This window comes from Salminus brasiliensis, chromosome 2 (genome assembly GCF_030463535.1).
Source record: "Salminus brasiliensis chromosome 2, fSalBra1.hap2, whole genome shotgun sequence".
NCBI lineage: Eukaryota > Metazoa > Chordata > Actinopteri > Characiformes > Bryconidae > Salminus > Salminus brasiliensis.
In genome coordinates, this window is record NC_132879.1 from 29,670,193 (window position 1) to 29,694,794 (window position 24,602).

The window sequence follows — 24,602 nt, forward strand, 5'->3', positions numbered from 1 at the left end:
CGAATCAATGGCCAGGTGAGGCTGTACAGAAATAGACAAGAGTTTAAGGTATTAAGATGAAGAAACGGCTGTTCAGGGGAGCTGTGGAGGTAAAGATGAGGTCTCATAGGACCAGGAAAACTCCAAGTAGAGAACTGCTTGTATGCTGGCGAGACAGGCCACAATTTGGAGGGAGTTTGTCTAATGTATTCCATCATCAGTGTCTGCTAGGAGATTTTGCAAGACTACTAGTAAGAGGAATAGGGTGTTTGAAAACCTTCTGATCTGTGTAGCAGTGGCATGTGCTCTGACAAAAAAATCACTGGTGTCTGCAGTAAGTGCCTTGCAAAAGTGTCCTGGACCAAAGCATTATGGGCATAGGTCATGACCATTGTAATGCTTGAGGGTGTTGGGACATTGCATGCAACTACCCTGTGGAAATATTGTTTCAGAGCCAGAGTCCTTACAAGTCCTGTAGAAGAACCCTAGCAGTAGGCACTGGATTCCTGAGGCTGAGCAGCTGTGGAAGCGAGAACAGCAGGTTCTGTTACTAGGCACCAACATAGTGGAATAGTAATGGGTGTTGGTTCAGTAAATCCAAGAAGAACCAACCAATAACAGTTTGAGGGGTTAGAATAACTGAAGCTCTGAGGTCTTGGGCTGACTGTAAGTCTGAAAGCAAGAAGAGAAGGAAGTCTGTCATGTGTAGGCAGATATAGCCTGCAGTAGCCTGCACTCATAGTGGCTTTCCTATGCTGGCTTAGCAGGGATGATCCTGTGTGTCAGCAGGTATGAAACCTACCTGTTATTCCTATCTAATTCATCTATTTCAGTTATTAGAAAATATAGGTTAGCCCTCTTCACTAACAGGGAGTGCTCATTGTATTCAGTCTATGGATTAAAGACTAGTATACTCATGTGATTCTCACTATTATTCAGACATTACATTTTGACGCTACGTTTTCAGAATGTCAACACATTGAAAGAGTTCAGGGAAAGTTAAAAAAATATTAAGATCATGCTAGTATAAATGACCGGCTGAAAGTGGAATGGCTTTTAACTGATGTCCTCTAGTGTGTACTCTACAGAAGCAGAGAGGGTCAGTGCCCATATTTTTCTAGTGACTCACTGCACAAAATTTTTTCAGAGAGCAAGGGGAGGGTCTGCTACAATGGGGAACGAGGAGGTGTGGGGGGATTTATAGGGAAGTACTCTCAGATCTGTTTTTATTACACTTTGTTTTTTCAGGCACCTGTGTGAATATGCCTTGAAGCCCTGAGGATATAGTATTTCTCCCTCTCCTACAGCAACTGACACAACACACACATAGCGGCCTACCAGTACCCCTGATCGTCAGTCTATGGGCTGTGTCCAAAACAACATACTGCAAGTGGTGTCACACTGTCATGTGTAGGGTTGCCACCCGTCCAGTAAAATACAGGACCGTCCTTTATTTGGCACTTAAATGTTGCGTCCCGTTTGAACCAATTTTGTTCTGTATTTCCATAAATGTCCAATACACACGTCTGTCACACACTTCAACACTAAATCTAACAATATTGATCATTTTATTTAGTTATGTGATCAAATATATCATTATGTGAATTCAAATTTTCTAATGACCCATAACACTTTTTTCTTCATGTTATTTATGTTTTTGTCAAAATAAAAGAAAAACCCAAATTATCTATCAATAACAAAATAATCAATAGATTAATGGACATTACTGGCAGTCCTAAAAATGATAACATCCTAATTCTGAGACAAAATCACTGATAAGTCATAAAATTTGTTTTTCTGTGGAAATAGAGCACATATCGTTAGTGCCACACTTGCAAAAATTGCACTCATGATTAATGTAAGACAAAGTGCAAGTTCACTGCAGAAATTAAGAAAAAAGATGCCACCAGGGTAACCTTTCTCCCACATTTTTACTGTGAATCTCTCCCCATGAGTAAACATTATTAAAGCCAAGGCCTTTGAGACGCGGTAAAGTAAACAAATCTATAGAATTAAAGAAGAGCATGTTTCATGACAGAGCACTTTCAATTACCCCATTTACATTAAGACAGCAATTTACTCATGCAGACATTTTAAACAATTTGCAAGTATAATATATTTAATAAATAATCATTTATTATTATATCAATCATATCAGACAATCCTTCAGCCAAGCAATAGTGACCTTTATAACATCCCTCATGATATCGTTCGTGGATTTAAAGTAAACAAAACCATTGTAAAAAAAAAAGGATATTTAAGCACATGTTTACTTACAAAAGTATACTTAATATTAAATATTATGTTTTAAAAGTATACAAACATTTAGCATAACAATTTTATACATGCTTAAATTATTTCGGAATGACTTATGGCAACTTAAGGATATTTAAATTGTAGTTAAGCAATGTTTGAATAAAACTTAAAAGCTTAAAAGTTGTACTTTTAAACTTTAAGTAGATTTGAATATGCAAATAAAACATAATTACTACAACTAAAGTGTTATAAATGTACCACTCTGTGTACTGATACTACGTATACCTCCATGCTATGTCATTTAAGACAAACTGCAACTAAACCTAATTGCTCTTTAATTAATATTTTATTACAACAAATACTTATTCATTTTTAACATATCAATTAAGACTCATTTATTTTCATAGTTTAACAATCTTACATCATTTTTAACAACTGACATATAAACAATTAAATGTTTCAAAAAGGCAGATGGAAAAAGCTGGCTTGCATCATTGCATCATTGCATCATTGCATAACCCAGCCAACACCAAGCCATTCCTAACATCATACATAGGGGAAGGTAGCCTGGCTTGTATGACTTCACACTGATGGTGAGTGAGTGGCGAAATACACGCCCAGTATGCAAATAGATGGTGCCAGAAGCCAATGGGAACAGTATGATTTATATTCAACAATGTTGCACTGTCCAAATGTAAGGCACACCGTAAAGGTCACCATACTTAATCAAAACTCAGATTACATGACGAAGAAGTATACTTTATTACGTAAATATGATAAGAAAGAAATTCATTTAATTTGATGTGAAGGTTTATTAATGATGATTATATTTGAACGAACACACCTGTCAGACGCTGGATGATAATAGAATATTCTAATAATCTGAGAAACTGGATTTCTGGATTTTCATTAGCTGGCCATACTGGTCAACAGTCAAAAAAGGCTTGAAATCTCTTTACATGTAATGAATGTAATATATATGGTATTTACCCTTTTTGGATTAAAATAAAAGAAATTAAGTTTTAACAATATATTTTTTTTCTAGACACACTAGTATGTACTGCAATTCCCCTTCATGAATACCATCTACCATGTCATTTTCTAATTAGTGTTTTACATTGAGGCAATTCTTCATGATACATGTATGAATTGATTTGTTCTGAGCCTCACTGCTCTTTTCTATGTATTCCAAAGTATCTTTTTTAAGTGCAGGACTTTGTTCAGCTGTGTTGATCATCTCTTTCAGAATGTGACCTTGTGTCCAATTTTAAAGATTTCAAAGAATTTACAAGGACAACATCCACATTTACCCCAAACTCCCAAACCACAGGACCAAGTTTGAGACTTAAAGACTTAGTCTGTTGTAGATAAAACTGTAAATTTCTCATGTTGCTCAATAATTTTAAATTTGGACCAATTTAAATATTTGTTATTGTTTTCCAGATTTAAAATGGTTCTTTAAGTTGAATCTACTCATAGTAATTGGGTTTAGGCATTTGCCATTTGGAAACAAATCTTAGTAAGTTTTAAGGTATTTCATTTTTACTGAATCAGGATATTAATTTTGAGAAAAGTTAATAACCATAAATAACAAAATTAAAGTATTTAAATTAGTTCATTCAAAAGTAAAAACTAACCTGCTTGTAGAAGTAAAAATAAGTTAAAAAAATTGAGTGTAGTCAGTTGACATTGGCAGATGGACAGTGATTAGACAATGCAATATTAAAAAAGGCAAAAAATACACAACAATAGAAATGGCATTGATGTTGAATTTTTCTCATTTGTTGAGTAAAACTTTTCCATTGGCTCCTGGTATCATCTATTTGCATATTGGGAGTGTCCTGCACCCTCTGTCACCGTCAGTGTGTAATCTTTCCACCTGTGTACATTCTTTAAGATCATGAGCTGTTTTTTTTTTTCTTTTCTGTTTTTGACTGTGTAGCTTCAGTAGTAAAGGCTGAAAGCCCATTTACTGTTCCTTGTGTTGCTGAGTGTGACTATATTGTTGCTCTGTTGCTGTTTATGGTAGGTAAATGTTACAAACTAATGAATGATTGACTAACAAAGTAAAACCTTGGCTCAGGTGTCCTGAGTTTTTTTTACTTTTTTGTACATCAACATTACATACAACATAGATTTACCCAAAGAAATCAACCACCCCCTATCACTCCTCCCATGTAGCTCCAGGAGAGAAAAAACATTCATACAGCAGGTCTAGCATAGAGACAGGAAAACAGCAAAAGATGTATTTTAAAAATAGTGTGTATATATATATATATATATATATATATATATATATATATGCTTTACATAATCCCGGATTTAAGATTCCTCCCAGTTTATCTCACACAGACTGTGTTTTTATTCTCTAAATTAAATATTTTCTCTGGAGGGATACAAGAAAACATGTATTTTATCCACATACAAAAGCTAAAGTGCTCAGGTGATGTCCACCTGTTGTAGATTAAACTAGATATTTCTCGTGTTGCTCAACAATTTTACATTGAGTAAATGTTTGTTATTGTTTGTTTGAATCAGCTAATAATAATTGAGTTCAGTCAGTTGCCATCTGAAAAAATATCTTAGTAAGTTTTAAGGTACAATTAGAAATTTCATTTTGTACTGAATCAGAACATTAATTTTGAGGAAAGTTAATAAATGAAATAAATTTAACTTACAAAATTAAAGTTTTCAAATTAGTTCATTCAAAAGTTTTAACTTTGGTAAATGTTTGTTATAGAACCTTTTTTTCCAGATTCAAAAGAGTTCTATGTGTTGAATCAACTTAAATTAATTGAGTTTAGTCAACATTGATTAAACAATGCAAAATTAAAAATGGCAGAAACACACAATAGAAACGGCACTAATGTTAGATTTTTCTCATTTCTATCATGTTGATGTTTCTCAACAAGTCCAGTAACTGAGTCAGCTGTGCTGGTTCAGTATTTTGTTAAGTAAAACTCACTCTTTTCTATTGTCTCTTGGTATATTCTATTTGCATATTGGGCGTGTTCTGTACCCTCAGTTAGCGTCTGTGTTTAATCATTCCACCTGGATACCTTGTCTTGTGTTGAGAGTGAATATATGTTCGTTGAGTAGCATGTTGTTCATTCTTGTGTGCTTATGTGGTTGTACTGTCAGTGTTAATGGCAAGTGAATGCAACCAACTGAGGAATGATTAACTAACAAAGTAAAACATTAGCTCAGGTGTCCTGAGTTGTTTAATATATGTGTTTATGACTTTTCTATCTCTCAACATAATATATATCATAGATTTACCCGAAGAAATCAACCACCCCCTATCACTTCTCCCATGTAGCTCCATGAGAAAAAAAACTCACAAACAAAAAAACATTCATACAGCAGGTCTAGCATAGAGACAAGAAAACAACACAGCAATAAATGTAATCAAAAATGATGTGTATATATAAGCTTCACGTAAGCCTGGATTTAAGATAGAAAATTCCTCTCAGTTTATCTCATACAGACTGTTTTTATTCTGTAAATTATATATTTTCTGTTATGTTTTTTTTTTTTGTTAAGTACAACTCACGCTTTTCTATTGGCTCTTGGAATAATCTATTTGCATATTGGGCGTGTCCTGCACCCTCAGTCACCGTCAGTGTGTAATCATCCCACCTGGGTACCTTGTCTCCAGCCACAGATTTTTTTTGTTTGTCTGTGTTTGGCCTCAGTTTTAAAGGTGGTTAAAGTGGTTTACTGTTACTGTGTGTGACCGTGTTCGTTGAATAGTGCAGTGTTGTTTCTTGCATTAACATGTGATGATAGTGTCAACGGCAGTGTTTTTGGCAGATAAATACAACCAACTGAGGAATGACTAACAAAGTGAAACTTCAGCTGTGACTCAAAAACTTGGATAAACTTATAAATGTATCATTTTTATAAAATTGTAGTGCGTTTTTAATCAACATATTCATTAGTTGTTTTCCATTCCGTCAAAAATAACATACAGCATAGATTCACCAGAAGGAGTCAACGATTTCCGCCCGGAGGGGGCGGTGTTTCCCAGTCCTGAGCGAGCCCTTACTGTAAATCCTCCGTATGACCCCACCTTACAATAAAAGCAGAACTGTTAGTCATAAAAAGCCGAATAAGAAACTGCTGTGCAGCTGCCAGCTGTACATTCACAGGTAGGGACGAGTCTCTTGCTCTTTCAGTCTCCTCAGGACTGACTAACTCCCGCGCCTCTCGACAGCCCTAAACTCGGCACTAGCTGAACTAACTACCTGTGCTGCATTGTGTGTGTTTTCGGGTTTTACACATTTTCTGTTCACTGAACAGACTTGCTCAGCTCATTAACTGAAAGAGCAGGTGAGCTTCTCTCTCGTAAACAGTGTTTGTGTTACAGGACCGTTCAGATCACGCCCACTCTCCTGTCACTGAAGAAGATGGTGAACTGTGGCTTGTTGACCGTCAAAAATGAACCAGGTACTGTATCAGACAGTTGGGGATAATACGTTTCAGTGGGGGTTGAACAGTAACGTTAATCTCGAAACTCCTCTCTCAAGCTGTTTGCTAACATGTAATGTTGCTGCAGAGACGGCAGTTCGCCTGTAGATGGCACTGAGGAGGCAGGTTTCACCTTCAGTCTGTGTGGTCAGTGTACAACAGGACCGGGTTGGGTTCTCAGCACCATTTCCGGTGTACACACTGAATTCAGTTAGTTGTGTTTTGAGCAGTTGGCAAATATGTGTATTCTTCTACGCTTTCCTGTGTTTTTTTTAACTAATTAAACGATCAACAGATAATAATAATAATAATAATAATAATATGACTATTTTTTAATTATTATTGTTTGTGTCAGGGTCAGGGATAGGCTGCTCCAAAGTGGAGGTTTCAGTCTGTTTTCCTCATTCTTCCGTTTTGTACGCACTGCTCTTTTGAGGTCTTCCCACAGACCGCATGGCTTTTGCAAAATCTTCAGTTTGCGCTTCTTTAAGATAAGATAAGATAAGATAGTCCTTTATTAGTCCCGCAGTGGGGAAATTCCCAGTGTAACAGCAGAAAGGGATAGAAGTAGTCCATTAGGTAGGTAGTCCATTGTGGATTTGAGGTGTGTTTAGGAACTTGTACTTGCTGTACAAACCAGCATTTTTTCATCATCAGCTTTTTTACATAAGTGGAATCAATTACTCCCTCTACATGTGAAATGTACCCCAGTGCATGACCAATCCACCTCATGTGCTTAACAGTTGGAGTTACTGTGTTCTTTTAATGAAATTCTGGTTTGTTTTTTGCCAAAAAAACAACAAATACCAATTACTTTAATCTAGTAGAACGTCATCCTCGGACAATAGAGACAGTTATGCCAGCAAATGGTCTTTAGTCTGTGTTTTAAGACAGCAAACTTGAACTCCACCATTCCTGTTTACTGCTATGTCCTAATTACAGTACAGACTGCAGAAATAGCTTATTGAAATCATTTTTGTATAGCAACCATAAAAATTGCTTCTTTGATTAATTATTAAATTTGGAGGAAAAGGTATGTGAATCATTTCTTTCAGTAATTATATACTCTTCAAAAGTAATAACTTTAATCAAACGTTTCAGGCAACTGGAGATCAGTCCTGCACAATGGGTTCATACTTTCAAATCTATTTCAACCCAGTAATGCTGGTTGGCTTCCTTGCATGAACAGTTCTTTTTAGGTCCATCCACCACATTTATACTGGGTTAAGGTCTGAATTGTAACTTGGCTGTTCCAGAAGGGTTCAGTTTTAATGCACATTGTTTTTGTTCAGTGCTTGCCTGATGGTGGACTCACATTAGTCAATGCAAGAGAGGCCTGTAGGTCCTCAGATGAAACCATGGGGTTATTTGTGACTTCTCATAATATTATTTACTGCAACAGTAATGGAGTGATTATAGCTTCAGAGGACTCTGGGAGACTTTGGGAGAGCTACAGTGGTGCTGAATGTACTCTATTTGTATCTCATCTGCCTTACAGTGGAATAATGGTGCCTAAATCCTGTAGAAAGCATTTTCTTTTCCAGCCTGATGAGCTTCTGTAAGAGTTCCTCGGGAATGCCCTTTGGTCAAGACATGGTACACTTTCATAAATCTGTGTAGTTAAGACCAGACTGGTAGTGAAGTATGCTCTTGAAATATGGACGGGTCTGCTCAACTGACCCCTGATTGCCATCCTCTTGCCTATTAAAACAGCTGACCTCAATTAGACCTTTAAATTTACTCATACTCCTAGACAAAGATATAAAATGGTGGGTAATTTTGATTTATGTAAAAATGTAAAACCATTTTTGCACTACAGTTTTAAATTAATGCAGAATTTCAGAAAATTGTAAAAGGTTCATTAAACAATAGCGACACTGTATTAATGTTTATTTGTTTTCTGTTGTTTTGTTGTTATTGTTGTTGTATTTTACCAAACATTACTTTTGCTTTTTATTAAAACCTGTGACTCTCATTCACAGAGCATTGGTTATCATCATGCAGATGTTTTATTGATTATTATTGCAGCAGTATAGAGAAAGCGGCATGCAAAATGTCACTGTGGCATTATGACTGATGATCTGATTCAGTTTAAAACTACTGGGGTATTAATGGATTAACCAAGATTGTACAGTGGGGAAAAAAGTATTTAGTCAGTCCTTAATTGTGCAAGTTCTCCCACTTAAAAAGATGAGAGAGGCATGTAATTGACATCATAGGTAGATCTCAACTATGAGAGACAAAATGAAAAAGAAAAATCAGAAAATCACATTGTCTGATGTTTAAAGAATTTATTTGCAAATAATGGTGGAAAAGAAGTATTTGGTCAATAACAAAAGTTAATCTCAATACTTTGTTATATATCCTTTGTTGGCAATGACAGAGATCAAACGTTTTCTGTAAGTCTTCACAAGGTTGGCACATATGTTGGCCCATTCCTGCATGCAGATCTCCTCTAGAGCAGTGATGTTTTGGGTCTGTCGACGGGCAACACGGACTTTTAACTCCCTCCAAAGGTTTTCTATGGGGTTGAGATCTGGAGACTGGCTAGGCCACTCCAGGACCTTGAAATGCTTCTTATGAAGCCACTCCTTTGTTGCCCTGGCAGTGTGCTTGGGATCATTGTCATGCTGAAATACCCAGCCACGTTTCATTTTCAATGCCCTTGCTGATGGAAGAAGGTTTGCACTCAAAATCTCACAATACATGGCCCCATTCATTCTTTCATGTACACGGACCAGTCCTCCTAGTGCCTTTACAGAGAAACAGCCCCAAAGCATAATGTTGCCACCCCCATGCTTCACAGTTGGTATGGTGTTCTTTGGACGCAACTCAGCATTCACTCTCCTCCAAACACAACGAGTTGTGTTTGTACCAAACAGTTCTACTTTTGTTTCATCTGACCATAAGACATTCTCCCAGAACATCCAAATGCTCTCTATCAAACTTCAGACGAACCCGGATATGTACTAGCTTAAGCAGGGGAACACGTCTGGCACTGCAAGATCTGAGTCCCTGGCGGCGTAGTGTGTTACTGACGGTAGCTTTTGTAACGTTGGTCCCAGCTTTCTGCAGGTCATTCACTATGACTGCAGGTCAACTCACTGTTCTTGTGATCATTTTGACCCCACGGGCTGAGATCTTGCGTGGAGCCCCTGATTGAGGGAGATTAGCAGTGGTCTTGTAGGTCTCCCATTTTCTGATTATTGCTCTCACAGTAGATTTCTTCACACCAAGCTGCTTGCCTATTGCAGATTCAGTCTTCCCAGCCTGGTGCAGGTCTACAATTGTGTTTCTGGTGTCCTTCGACAGCTCTTTGGTCTTCACCATAGTGGAGTTTGGAGTGTTGGACTGTTTGAGGTTGTGGGCAGGTGTCTTTTATACTGTTAACGAGTTCAAACAGGTGTCATTAATACAGGTTATGAGAACAGACAGGACAGAGAAGCCTCTTAAAGAAGAAGTTACAGGTCTGTGACAGCCAGAAATCTTGCCTATTTGTAGGTGACCAAATACTTATTATCCACCATTATTTGCAAATAAATTTGTTAAAAATCAGACAATGTGATTTTCAGAATTAATTTTCTCATTTTGTCTCTCAAAGTTAAGGTCTACCTATGATGTCAATTACAGGCCTCTCTCATTTTTTTTTGTGGGAGAACTTGCACAATTGGTGACTGACTAAATACTTTTTTTCCACACTGTATGTTTTTACATGTTTCCTGCTCAGTTCCTCTGAAGAGCATAGAGGTGGTTTTGCAGGTCCAGGGCCATGTAGCCACCGTGAGCTCCACCCTGCAGTATACAAATGAAGAAAACAGCCCCCTGGAGGCCATGTTTGTCTTCCCCATTCCTGCAGAAGCTGCTCTCTGCCGCTTCAGTGTCAAGATTGCAGACCAGGAGATAGTAGGGAAGCTGCAGGAGAAAGATAAGGTGAGTAAGAGATACAACTTAGCAAGACACCTATTAAATTGGCATGTCTTGTATTTGAATCTTCTATTTAATTACAAGTAGAAACCAGCATCTGGTCATCCTGGGTGGTAGCCACTTTATCTTCCCGCTTGACCAAAGCCTGGGTTGGCTTCCCAGCAAGACAATTTCACAGCGAGTTAGATTCGTTGTTTACATTGGAGAGATTTATGGTATGGCCGTAAGGCATGGCTGGGTTGGTCACTTCAGCTCAAAACTTCCTGGGGTGAAAGAATGAGGCAACATCACCCAACAACTCAAATAAGGTAGCTCCCTGGGAGCAAGTAGCAATCTTGGGCTGTGGAAAGTTAAGCTAGGCCCTCTCTGCCTCTCAGACTTTAATGTCATGACGTTCTCGTCTCTCTGAAAGACACAGTGAAATTAACCTGTAGAGCTCCAGGTTGATGTGCTTTGTCTGTTTTCCAGGCGAAGGAGGAGTATGATGATGCAATCACTTCAGGTGATCAGGCCATTCTGCTGGAGGAGAGTCAAGAGAGTGAGGATGTGTTCAAGCTGAGTGTGGGTAGTCTGCCTGCAGGCCAGAGTGCTGCTGTCACCTTCGTCTACATCACTGAGCTTTCTGTGCAGGCTGACCACTCCCTGCGCTTCTGCCTGCCTGCAGTGCTCAACCCTCGCTACTCACCACCAGGTACCAAACCGCCTCAGCTTACTGAACGACACACGCTGCTCCTTTCCATCATTTACCAACACGCACTTTCCTGAATACAAGACACACCTGACACATCATTTTTTAGAGCTTGATTCAGATCTGACCTCCACTAGACCACTCATCTGGGAAATGAGCAATATAATATAATATGCATATAATGCATATAAACCTTCAACATCAACCTTTAACCCTGGTTCCTCTGCTTTTCTCTCAGGTACAGACAGTGGTGTAGTGTCAGAGATAACATCATCAGCAAATATTCCCTACTCTCTCTCTTTTACTGCCAATGTGAGCTCTCCCAACCCCATCGTTAAAGTAGAGTCCAAATGTGCCCTTGAGCCTCTGGTGTTCCTGAACGCAGATCATACCATGGCAAAGGTTTGTATGTGTTTTTTAGTGAATGTGCATCTGTTATCTTTTCAAAAACTTGTCTACACAACATTGGTTTGACTGATATTCATATGAATATTGAACCAAAATAACATCACTATACTTCAGGGATTTTTCAGTGGAAAATATTTCACAGTATAGATTTTTTGGTAAAATGAACACAAAGAATCAGTAGTGGCACATTTAACATGAATATTTTCAGAAACAGTTTCATAATAAACTGAATTACCCTTGCTTTATAAAACAAAGTGGTTTAAAGTCATATGTTAACACTGTTAAAGTTACATACATACATATCTTCCACTCTCCAGTCCACACAGTCTTGTTTGAAGCTCATTTACATATCTCCACCTGTTCACCATGCCACAGTTTAGCTCCACCCATTAACCTGGCAGTTCTCAGGAGTGTTTCGGCACAGTACAAGACAGCCAGTCGGATCTTATTTATCTCATATCCAGCTAAAAGAAAGGTGCAGTTACAGAAACAGCCTCCTTAATTGTAAGCCATAAAGTTTCACTACAGGCATAAAAAAATGAAGTATGAATGTCTCTGAAACATCAAACCACACAAACACTATAAGTGGGTCTCAAGGATAACATAAACGTTAAGAAAAAATAAGGATATGGGCCCTTTAATGATAACCACAATATATGATCATAAGAGCATATTGTGATTTCAGTTGTCACCATGATACATATTGCCTCACTGCCCAGTCATACAAGCTGGTTTTAAGTCTTTTTCAATCATACTTGTGTGTGTTTGCGTGTTTAGGTGAGTCTGTGTGCAGATCATAAGTTTGACAGAGATGTGGAGCTGTATCTATACTATAAGAATGCCCACCAGCCCACTGCTATAGTGGAGGCAGGAGTGTCAAAGCCAGGTAAGCTATATCTTTCACAGTATCAGTTAAACAGAGGTTTAAAGCAACAATATGTAGCAACTGTATGTTAAAACAACAGCTCCACAATTATTGTAACGGTACACTGACTTATGTACACTTATTTTACCGTTTGCAAAAGTGCTCTGATATTCTGAAAATGAAGCAGACAAGGAAAGTGGAGTATTCATCTCACAGTTTCTGCCGTCTGTTGGTTTTATTTGGAAATTTGTTTGCTGTTTTTTCTGTTCTGTCTTTTCCCTCTTTGTTTCACTGCTCATTGTAATTTTGTCTTTTTCAGGAACTCTAATGGGAGACCCTGTAGTCATGCTGAGTTTGTACCCAGAGTTCCCTGAGGCAATAATGTCGACGATGTCATCTTGTGGTGAGTTTGTGTTTGTAATGGACAGATCCGGCAGTATGGGCTGCGCGATGCATAATGGACCTGGTGCACAGCTGCGTTTTGAGAGTGCCAGGGTAAGACATAGCACTGAACTAATTGTACCAAATTTTAAAAATGCGCTTGAACAGCATTTATTAATAGTGTTTGATGGCTTTAGGACACTCTGCTTCTGCTGCTCAAGAGTCTTCCTATGGGCTGCTACTTCAATATCTATGGCTTTGGTTCAAACTACAAATCGTTCTTCCCGTAAGAGAAATTTCATGTTGTACTGAATTTACTGTACTGTATTACACAGTCTGCATTCATGAGTTAAAGAGAAATCTTTCAGGACTGGTATTGGAGAGATTGTACTCCGATGTGTGTGTGTGTTTCCTTACTTCAGGAAGAGTGTGAAATACACCCAGAAGACAATGGACAAGGCTGTGAAGAGAGTAAACGAGATTGAGGCAAATATGGGCGGCACCAAGATTCTGGGGCCTCTAAAACACATCTACAAGAAGCAGTGCATCCCTAACCACCCCAGACAGGTAACATCATCACACCTGACACACTCACATTCATTTAATGCTCAGATAGCCTTTCATCTGTTGTACACTGGTGTTGGTGTACAAGCTTATATGCTTGTATAGTTTTGGGTTTGCATTTCAGCATGAAAGCTCTGTATTCTGTGTACTCTCATTCTGTGCATGCAACTTCGTGTAATAGAGTGTTGTAAGCTTACATTGTTAAAATAGATTTTTATCTGAGTTACATGTAACCTACGATGTCTTTTTGTCATTAAGTATCTAAATCAACTTAACTAGCTCAGTTTAACTCATCAGCCCACATTAAATAATAATAATAATAAAATGTATGCCCACACAAACATTTACACTGAAACAGAATAATGTAGAATAATAAGATTCAAGCAAGGCTTTCACTTTTCTCTTAAGTGTAAAATTATTTTTTATTTTAATTTTTCAATTTATGATTAATTCTGTAGCTGCATATGGCAAGTATGACAATAACTATCTTAAAAAATCACTTTGAACAGTGGTTTTAAACAAGTATTATTTTGTATATGACAGATATATTTTAGATAATCATTTGTCAAACATAAAACAGCATATTTCGGTTGAGTTTTGTTAGTTGGCCTGGAAAAACCAACACAGATAGCTAGTTATGTTTATATTTTCAGAGCAGGTCCATGGAAAATGTTTCTTTTTTTGTTTGTGTGGAATTCATCCATCCTGGATAAATGGATCCCAACACAAGTGTATTTTATGTAGTGTTTGGTGTTGGACACTTGATAGGCTACATTTCCTATTGTGTTCTATTTATTTGCATTTTAAAAGATCGGGTCAATTCCTCAAATGTTTGTGTGACTAGTTATGGGGGTTGTGAGTTAGAAGTTTATTCTTAGCCTAACAATCAAATAAATATCCTTAACCACCCTTACATGCATACAAATAAATGTAGTTTGTTATTATGGAAGTAAGAGCGCATTCTAAATGAAAGTATTTTAACCAGAAACTACAATTGAATGTGTATTTCTGCAATAGATGAAATGCTTTTTAAAACACAGTTGTTGGCTGACCATGGGTGGGGGTATATTTCTTTTTATCTTTGTCTGCAGTTGTTCATTTTCACTGATGGAGAGGTGGGGAACACCAAAGAAGTTCTTTCCCTTGTGAAAGACAACGCCACATCCCACAGGCACGTGGAGATTAATAATTAAAAATAAATTTATATCTTTATATACTTAATAATCCAAAATACACAGTACACAGTATATCTCTTTTCATGAATTCATTTTTACTACACTGTCTTTACAGTGTCTCATAGATGGATGGCGTAAGTAATTAAAGTCCCAACTCTTCCGCCAAGTGTGCTCAATAAATAACACCCTTCTTGTCTGAATTTCCAAATGCAGCTCAAAAACAAAAGTTGCTTATATTTCACTACTTTTATAAACTCAAGTTCAGAGCAACTTGGCCCATTTCCTGAAGATTCATTTTATATGTTATGTATTTTCGTTTACCAACAAAACAAAGCTTAGAGAGAGAAAGAGGAAGAGAGTGATAATTGAACTGATGGTATTTTAACAGGTGTTTCACATTTGGGATTGGTGAAGGTGCAAGCACCGCCCTCATCACAGGAATGGCTCGGAATGGATGTGGCCATGCGCAGTTTATCACAGGATCTGACCGCATGCAGCCCAAAGTAAAGCAGGAGACTTTAAAATTATACAGAAGTTAACAACATTATCTGATTTAATGTAATTAATTACTTTTTTGCAATAATTTCAGTATTTAGTATTGGAGAGTAAGTGATCATTTCCAGCATGTAAAGCTGTTAATTATCAGAAAATAATGTCATCTGCACACTGCATGTCTATTCATCAATGTTCTTTCACATTTGATATTTAACCCTTTCTTCACGCTTTCCTTTACTCTTCTTCCTAGGTAATGCAGTCGCTCCGCTATGCTCTACATCCAGCGGTGGATGATATTAGTGAAGTGTGGACAGTTCCAGCAGGCATGTCCACCATCCGCCTGAGCCAACCCCTGAATGTACTCTTCCAGGGTCAAAGGGCACTGATTTATGCCCAACTGAATGGAGAGGTGAGGGCTTTTATTATAGCACTGACATTTACAAGAAACCAGCAGTCTCTAACAGTTTACCCAGACAAATATACTTACATGGGCAAGAGCCTCTTAGTAAGCATATATTACATATTAATTTAGCAGTTATTGGTGATATATTTCACAATTAACTATAAGAATCAGCTTTAATAGGCCTCATGTACCTTATAAGCACACTTGTGTTCCCATTATTGTTTTATGTAAAAACATGATTATAGAAACACTGTTTTTGACTAAATATCAAATTCAAGTGTTATATTTCAACACTTTGTTCTCTGTCTGCAGAGTCAGAGCTCCTCTGAGGGGACAGTAACAGTGAAGTACCATCTGGCAGGTCAAGAAGTCTCTAACACACTCAGCTTTTCCCTAAAGCCTGCTGAGAATACCGGGTAACATTACATAACATGTAGCTCTAGACAGTATGACAGTATCTATCATTATCATGATAAAATACATCACAACAGGCCACAGTATATAGTGTACGGTGGAAATCACGGTGGCTGATGTCAGGTGACTTGCACTGTAGGCTTCTGTGATTATTACTATACAAAAAGCCTGGGTTCTCTTCCCCTGTCTGGTGAGCTTCACCATTACAACACTGTTTTATTTATTTAATTAGGAGCTGATTAATCTACTATGATTGCCAGTCATTTGACTTGATCACACACATATGGCTTAAACAAACTGTGTTTGTGCAGACTGTCCATCCACAGGCTGGCTGCCCGGTCTCTGATCCGCTCTCTGGAACAGGAGTGGCAGACTGAAATAGGGAATAGAGAAGCTTTAAAGGCCAGAGTGGTGGAGCTCAGTGTGGAGTCTGGAGTGACCAGCTTACATACTGCCTTTATCGCTGTTCATAAGGGCAGTGGAGAGGCTGTGAAAGGACCGCTGCTGCAGAGGAGAGTGCCGACACCAGGTCAGTGCAGCTTGCACAAAACCTTTGCTCCCATTACACGTTTGACTTGTGCAAAAAGACATGGAAATCATAACATTCTGTTTTTTGGGTGCTTCTGTTTAGGAAGGATGTATTTGTCTGCAGCAATGCCAGTGCTATGTGGTGCTTCAGGTTAGTGAACATTAATAAACTTAACTTAAACTGTTAACTGGCCAAACCTGCATAAGTTAGCAGAACTAAAAATAAAATAACACATTCGGTTACATTATAAAGCAAAACACACTATTTTAAGTAAATGCTTAAAGGAAAATATTTTAACATAAAAAGATCAAAATCAATATGACCTGTGCAAATGTTCCAGCACCTTACAGAGTTAGGACACACCCTTTGGCAGAACTTGCAAACTGGTTTTGTAGCTAAACATCTTTCAGTTCTTGTAATTGGATTTTTTACCTTTCTTTAAAGAAAACCTCTAATTCTGAGATTCCTGAGTTGTTTTCTTGTGGAGGTGTTCTTTTCATGAAATGCAGTTCTTTTTTTCTCAAAACATATTCTATAAGGACAAGAGTATTAGAACACCTCTCATTGAATTCAGATGTTTCACAGGGGTCTAAAATCCATATAAAAAATATGAAAAAAATAATCAGTGACCGAAATAGCCACCCTTCTTTTTAATAACAGTGATAAGCCTTCTATTCATGGAGTTTGTCAGTTTCTTGATCTGTTGATGATCAACTTTTTGTGCAGCAACAACCACAGCCTCCCAGACACTGTTCAGAGAGCTGTACTGTTTTCCTTCATCGTAAATCTCCCCTTTAAGAATTGTCCACAAGTTCTCAATTGGGTCAGGTCAGGTGAGGAAGTTTTTCATCTTTAATGCCTTTACTGGCTAGCCATGCAGAGGAGTACTTGGATGCATGTGATGGAGCATTGTCCTGCATAAAAATCATTGTCTTTTTGAAAGATACAGACTTCTTCCTGTACCACTGCTTAAAGAAAGTGCCTTCTAAAAACTGGCAGCTAGCTTGGGAGTTGATTTTAAGCCCATCTTCAAATCTGAAAGGTCCAACCAGCTCATCTTTCATAATACCAGCCTATACCAGTACCCCACCTCCACCTTGCTGGCGTCTGACTCGAAGTGGAGCTCTGTGCCTGTTACTGATCCAGCCCCGAGCCCATCCATCTGGTCTGTCAAGAGTCACTCTCATTTCATCAGTCCATAAAACCTTTTGAAAAAGTCTTCAGATATTTCCTGGACCAGTCAAGACACTTTAGCCTATGTGTCTAGTTCAGTGGTGGTCGGGTTTCAGCCTTCCTTACCTTGGCCATGTCTCTGAGCACTGAACATCTTGTACTTCTTGGTACTCCAGTTCTGGAATATGACAGAACTGGAAGATAATGGGTTCCTGGTAGCTTCACGCTTGATTCTTCTCAAATCCTTGGCTGTTCATTTGCATCTTTTTTTCTAAACACGTTTCTTGCGACCCTGTTGACTATTTGCAACAAAACATTTGATGGTTCTGTGATCACGCCTCAATATTTTAGCAATTTGGCAATAAAATTTGGCAATTTTAGTATTTTTTGACTTTTCAGAGGAAGTTAAATCTCTTTTTTGGCCCATTTTGCCTAAATAAAAAAGCTGCCTAATGTGCAAACATTGATATTAGATGTTGACTGCTATGCTTAAACCTATTAAACATTCAAGTATATATATATATATATATATATATATATATATATATATATATATATATATATATATATACTTAATGTTTCATTCATTTTAATGTTGTTGTTTGTAGCTTACATTGTAAGTGTTATGTTCCACAAACTGGGAATAAAAATGTTTTTGCTGACATTTGGATTGGACTTACCATAAAACATATGGCATTCTCATTAACATTTTCTTTTTTTCTTTTTATGTTCTTCATAAAAGCTCCCAAAGCTTCTGGAGGTCAACCAAGTCTGCGTAAGATTGTTTTATTTATTGTAAACTTATTACCAAGCATATTTATTACTTACATAAAACTAACTAACTAATGCTTTTTCAATGTTTATCTTCACAGTTCTTGGATGTTTTAGAAAGCCAAAGAAAAGTAAAGGTGTGTTATTTTTGTTTGACTTGTTATAGTGGTGTTTTATGTTTTTTCCTGCTTTATGTTTATACTTCTTTTTTACACCTTCTAATGAAAAAAGAAGACTGCATGTTTATCCAACATTAGATTCAGATCTTTACCTCAGTGTAAATCATTAATAACTGTTGATAACTGTTCACAGTACATATCAACTAGACAATCCACAATTTTTGGCATCACTCATAAAGATCTGTTCTTAAGCTTCTAATAAATTATCATATATTTTGAAATAATATAAGACAACAATGCAAAAAAAGATCAAAATCCAACTTTTAAATTAAGTGCATTTATTCAGTGGGAAAAAAATATTACCATGTTATTTTACATTAAATCATGTGTGCCACAATTATTGGCACCCCTAATGTGAATACTTTGTAAATCCCATACATTTATTTTCTATTCAAAATATACTATTATTTCCTTTTTTTCTTTTTATTTTCTTCATAAAAGCTCCCGAAGTTTCTGGAGATCAATCAAGTCTGCATAAGATTGTTTTATTAATTGTAAACTTATTACCAAGCATATTTATTACTTACATAAAACTAACATATTAATATGCTTTTTCAATGTTTGTCCTCATAGTTCGTGGAGGTTTAGGAATGCCAAAGAAAAGGGAAAGTAAAGGTGTGTGACTATATTTTTCCAGTCCAGTGTACTTTCAACTCCTTGTGGTGTATTTTGTCACTGCAAATTGTGACAATTTATCTTTGTTTTAGGCTTATATCAGGGGAGATTATATTTTGTTTATTTTCACATACATTTTAAGAAAAAGTTCAAATAAGGCTTTTATGATTTTTCTTCTGTTTTACATGAATATCATTCTGCCAAAAATTGAAGACCACTTGCTTCAGCTCATCTCCCTCCAGAAGGCTTCGGGCTGCTGGGACATGGACAGTGCTCTTGCACAGGTTTTTGGGAGGACAGAAGAAGAAGTGGTAGAGCATACCCCTGTACAGGTGAGTGCTGTATTGAATATAAGTATATAAGTTGTATATATATTATGATGATCTACCAGTGGTAGGAACCATACTCTGAAGTACAAATTGTTGGTATTGGTACGTTGTTGTGCCAGATTTTTTGGGACTTTCTTTTTTTCACTAAGGCAAAATTTCACCCTGTCCACACGATCAAAGTAGTTTTAAAATGGTTAGGTTTTTAAAAACTGAGATTTTGTCTGCGTTTTGGTCAAAACACTCTCCAAGGTGGAGGCATTGCAATTCCCAAACCAGGTGATGATGCACCTGTTCAGGATGCTCTCTACAATCCCCTTGTAGAGCATGGTGAGGATTGAAGGAGAAGGATGAGTTTTCTTTAGTCTCCGCAGGAAGTAGAGGCGCTGCTGGCCTTTCTTGGCTATGGAGCTGGTGTTGAGGGACCTCGTGAGGTTCTCTGTGATGTGGACGCAGAGGAACTTTGTGCTCTGGACGATTTCCACAATAGAGCCATTGATGTTCAGGGGTGCATGGTTGCCTCACACTCTTCTGAAGTCAACAACCATCTCTTCAGTTTTGTCCACATTCAGAGACAAGTTGTTGGTTCTGCACCAGTCCGTTAGCTGCTGCACATCCTCTCTGTATGCTGTCTTGTTGTTATTGGTGATGAGGCAGATGTATCATCTGCAAATGTGTTGTACTTCGCAGCAGTTAGCAGAGTAAACAGCAGTGGTCTTAGCACACAGCCTTGGGGGGCACCAGTACTCAATATGGTGGTACTGGAGATGTTGTTGCCTTTCCAGAACCCAGTTACAGATGGAGGTGTTCAGGCCCAGCATTCTTAGTTTTCCAATCAGGTGCTGAGGAATGATGGTGTTGAATGCTGAACAGCATTCTGACGTAGGTATCTTTATTGTCCAGGTGGGTCAGAGCCAGGTGGAGTGTGGTGGTTATGGCATTGTCTGTAAAACGGTTGGGACAATATGCAATGGTCCAGTGAAGGGGGGAGCTGGCCTTTAATGTGCCTCATGACAAGCCTCTCAAAACACTTCATGATGATGGAAGTGAGTGCAGCGGGGCGTTAATCGTTGATGGTGGGATGATGGTGGTGATCTTGAAGCGGAAACTGCAGTGCTCAGAGAGATGCTAAAGATGTCCGTAAAAACATCTGCCAGCTGTTCGGGCACATTCTCTGAGCACTCTGCCAGGAATGCTGTCTGGTCCAGGGGCTTTTCGCCACATGCACTACATTTCTGCTGTGTCCTGAAAATAATTGTGGATTTTCTGTGCATTTGGGGGTGCTTTGCCTTTCTGATGACCCAGGAGAGCTTGGCTCTGGCTGTTCTGAGGCCTGCTTTATCTCCTGACTTAAATGCCTTGTCACGGGTTCTCAGCAGCATCCATGGTTTCTGGTTGGGATGAGTTGTGATGACTTTGGAGACGTTTATGACGTCGTCAATAAACTTGCTGATGAAGCCAGTCACTGACTCTGTATACTCCTCCAAGTTGATGGAATCACCAGACGTTGCTGCTTCTCTGAACATCTCCCAATCAGTGTGCTCAAAACAGTCCTGAAGAGCAAAGACGGCACCTGGGGGCCAGGTTTTTTATTTGCTTCCTGTCTGTTTTGGCACGTGATGAGGGGTCTGTATGCTGGGATGAGCATTACAGAGATGTGGTCAGAAAAGTCGTAGTGGGGGCGGGGCTTGGCTTGGAATGCACCGGGGATGTTTGTGTACACCATGTCCAGCACGTAAGCCCCCTGTGTTGATGACTGTACTCTGTACTCAAGCTGGGTAGCCCGCTGGATTCAGAGATAGTCCAGTTTATTATCCAAGGAGCAGCATGGATGGTACTGCTTGCCTGTCGTGCTTCTGACTCCTTGCGCACCGTTCCGGCCAGCAGACTCATGCAGCGCCGTGGATCTTAGCAAGCCCAGTGCAGCTCTTCCAGCAGACCATTCGACAGCAAGGTTTGTGGCTGATTCCTCTGCTGTAGCAGGCTCTGATGATGGTAGATGGTGGTGCTGGTTGTAGTCTACATGTTTTCTAGAGTTGAGTTGGGTTGCAACGACAGGAAATAAACAAAAAGCACTGCTTTGTTGTCCTGGAAACGGTTGCTGCAGCTACGTGCCGCAGGACCAGAACTAATAATCTAAAAAGAACAGTTTGTGCTTAGAAGCCCACTAGTATCATAGGCTGAAGCAGTTTTTAAGAAGTATAGGCCACAGTTTCTCCCACCAGGAATTCTTTGGTTGAAGTTATTGCTGCTCAAGGGGACACACCAGTTACTGAAAGCAAAGGTTCACACTCATTTTCTAACAAATAATAAATGTTGGATCATTTTGCTTAATAGATACCATCAAAACTAGGTGTTTGCACCATTTGTTTAGTTGGGTTCTCTTGTGATGATCTGATCACATTTAATGTCTAATCAATGCACTGTATGCACTGATGGCACTATATGTCTTTTATATGTCCTGTGTGGTTTTCTGTTCAGGTGGAGAAGAGGGTCTGGGCTACAGTTTTGGCTCTGATCTGGTTACATGGGTTTAAGATGAACGATCAGGTCGAGTGGCAGTTTGTGGCAATAAAAGCCACAGCATGGATCCATGACCAGAAAGGTGAGGCATCTGTTTTAAAATGATTCAAGCACTAAAAAAACATACATACCTGTAATAATATCACAACATTTTAAATGCTAGAGTCAGCCTCCATGAATATGCCTTTACTGTAGTGATGATGATGTCTGTTTCAGTGGCCAACCTTTCTGAGTGTGTTCGTGTGGGTAATGCTCTGCTGGGCTGCCAAGTTAAAGAAGAGGCTCTTGGGCTCTGAAGTGTTCACTTGTTCTGTTTGTGGAGCTACTCTGCACACTGCATATTGTTTCTAACTTGCACTTGATTTACTTGCTGCACTATTGTTTACAGTTGCATTTGTGTGGTAAATATTTAATAGAAATGCAATATTTTAAGACAAAGAGTTTTATATTAGCAGTTCATGCAGTAATGTTGCTTCTCAGCTTTAAACCCCTGTTTATTCATAAGCACTGCTTATATGATTCCTGACTAGTTTGTGCCTAATTACATGAAACCTCAAAGATTGTAACCAACCTTTAAAACTGTTATATGTTTTTGGGACTTTTACGTTTAGACATTGTTCTAAAACTTACAGTTTTGTATGTGAAAATAAAATGTGCCACTATATTGTGTTTTTCAATATATGTTAGCAAAAAGGTTTACAGTATGTTTCGAGCAGACCTGAACCTTTTCTGAAATGCTGTCGTAAGTTAAGAAGACAAGAAGATGGAGACATTGCAGAATAGTGGCAGTAATAAGTGGTCTGAAAGAAGAGAGGCGATGTTTCATCTAACTTGTTGTGATGTCTCAGAATGCAAATATGTCCTTCTCGAAAGAACAGACCAATCACAAAAAGCCATTTATGACAAGCCTTTAAATAGGCTGGAATATGAATATTCTTCACATATGAAGAGGACAAATCAGTTTTTCCGTCCTCCTGGGAGTGTACATTAAGTTAATAAAATATATAACACCTGACAGATTTTCTTTTCATGCAAGATAACAACAAAAACAACATTTTAAACAATCGTCATGCCATTAAATACTGGGACATCCGCCCTCTACTGCGCATGCGAGGTGCTGTGTTGATTCACAAACATACAGCACCAAACATGCACAAACCAGAATATACAGCACATCAAACACTGCTGTACTGGACAGCCAGCACCAGACCATCATACTTCAAAATATGCTGCGTTTAAACACTGTCTTTGAGAAATACTTGTTAGCCAAAAGACTTTAGGGGCTACAGCCAAAGATCTTGAGCTCTCTACAAAAAAATAGCCAAGAAGATCTTATGGTGGTCAGCAGTGAAAGACATGAGGCCACTCAACTGCCTTCAGTTTGAGAAATCTTGAGCAAAAAGATTTAAAGTATGTTCAGAGCAGATCTGAACCTTTTCTGAAACATGATTGTTAGTGAAAAAGACGAGACGGAGAGACTCCCTTTCTGGGAGACAATTATCTGAAGCAGGAGTTAAACCAGACAAGAGCAAAGTGAAGGAAATGCCAAGGCCTGAAGGTGTGTTAAGAGTGTTAGGAATGAACAGTTTTATTGGAAAATTAATTCCCAACCTTTCTTCTCAGAGAGCTGTTAAAATACAGATGTGAGTTTAACTGGACTGTTGATCACAAAGAGGAGTGGGTGCGTCTTCAAACAACACTCACAACAGAGCCTTTGTTGATGTTCCAAACCAAAATATCCAAAATATCCAATGACTCCTATAAGGACGGCATAAATGCTGTATAAACTAAAGGCTACTGAACAAGACTGGAAACCAAGATTCCAACATGTGGAATAACAGAGCCACCAGCCCAAGGTCCTACACAGTCACAGAACACAGAACAGAAAATGGCCAAATCCTGAGCCGAATTTGAAGGGGTTTGCGGAAAACACAAGAGGCTTTGCTAAAACAAATGAATGTTGTATGTATATACGATATGGGACAGATGCCTAGATGCTAGAGGAATAGCATGGTAATGAATGTGGGTAGCATACAGCCAAAGAAAGGGGATGATAGATGTAATAAGTTAATAAAGAATGTTAAGACAAATGTTTTCCACCGCCAGTTAGTGGCAGCAATAGTAACTGATCAAATATTCGCTAACCAGAATATGCAGCATATCAAACACTGCTGTACTGGACAGCAAGCACCAGACCATCATAAATCAGTGGGACCGAGTGAAAGTGGGCACGTGTGTGGGTAGATTGAGTGAGTGGGGAGGTGTATGCATAGAGCCCATGCAGGTAAGGGTGGGGATCCCTGGCTTTTTAACTACTTTATGGCAGCTGCGATGTGCATGTGTGAGGCTCGTGTAGGTGAGTGGGAGGCACATGTGCAAAGCCCTTACATGTAAAGGTGGAGACCCCTGTAGTTGGCAAGGCTCTACATTGAAGGTGGCATCAGCATGGTGAATGAAACTTTGT

The 24,602-nt window shown here is 38.5% G+C and overlaps 1 protein-coding gene across 1 annotated transcript; it reads left to right on the forward strand.

The window, feature by feature from the left end:
• The first annotated feature begins 6,308 nt into the window (after positions 1-6,308).
• LOC140549999 (von Willebrand factor A domain-containing protein 5A-like) lies at positions 6,309-22,791 on the forward strand. The gene is made up of 21 exons (XM_072673792.1): positions 6,309-6,386; positions 6,605-6,684; positions 10,433-10,635; positions 11,098-11,320; positions 11,556-11,719; positions 12,503-12,611; positions 12,910-13,085; positions 13,169-13,257; positions 13,394-13,538; positions 14,627-14,706; positions 15,099-15,213; positions 15,456-15,614; positions 15,921-16,024; positions 16,334-16,551; positions 16,654-16,701; positions 18,467-18,499; positions 18,597-18,632; positions 19,248-19,289; positions 19,503-19,621; positions 22,097-22,220; positions 22,355-22,791. The coding sequence occupies exons 2-21, from the start codon at positions 6,645-6,647 to the stop codon at positions 22,432-22,434; spliced, it is 2,307 nt and encodes a 768-aa protein (XP_072529893.1). The 5' UTR covers positions 6,309-6,386; positions 6,605-6,644; the 3' UTR covers positions 22,435-22,791.
• Positions 22,792-24,602: the final 1,811 nt, after the last annotated feature.

Bases quoted from the DNA above. Each gene is read 5' to 3' on its own strand.
- LOC140549999 (XM_072673792.1), top strand. From the start codon at position 6,645: ATGGTGAACTGTGGCTTGTTGACCGTCAAAAATGAACCAG. The intron at 6,685-10,432 runs GTACTGTATCAG...TTTCCTGCTCAG, and splicing joins GACCGTCAAAAATGAACCAG to TTCCTCTGAAGAGCATAGAG. The intron at 15,615-15,920 runs GTGAGGGCTTTT...CTCTGTCTGCAG, and splicing joins ATGCCCAACTGAATGGAGAG to AGTCAGAGCTCCTCTGAGGG.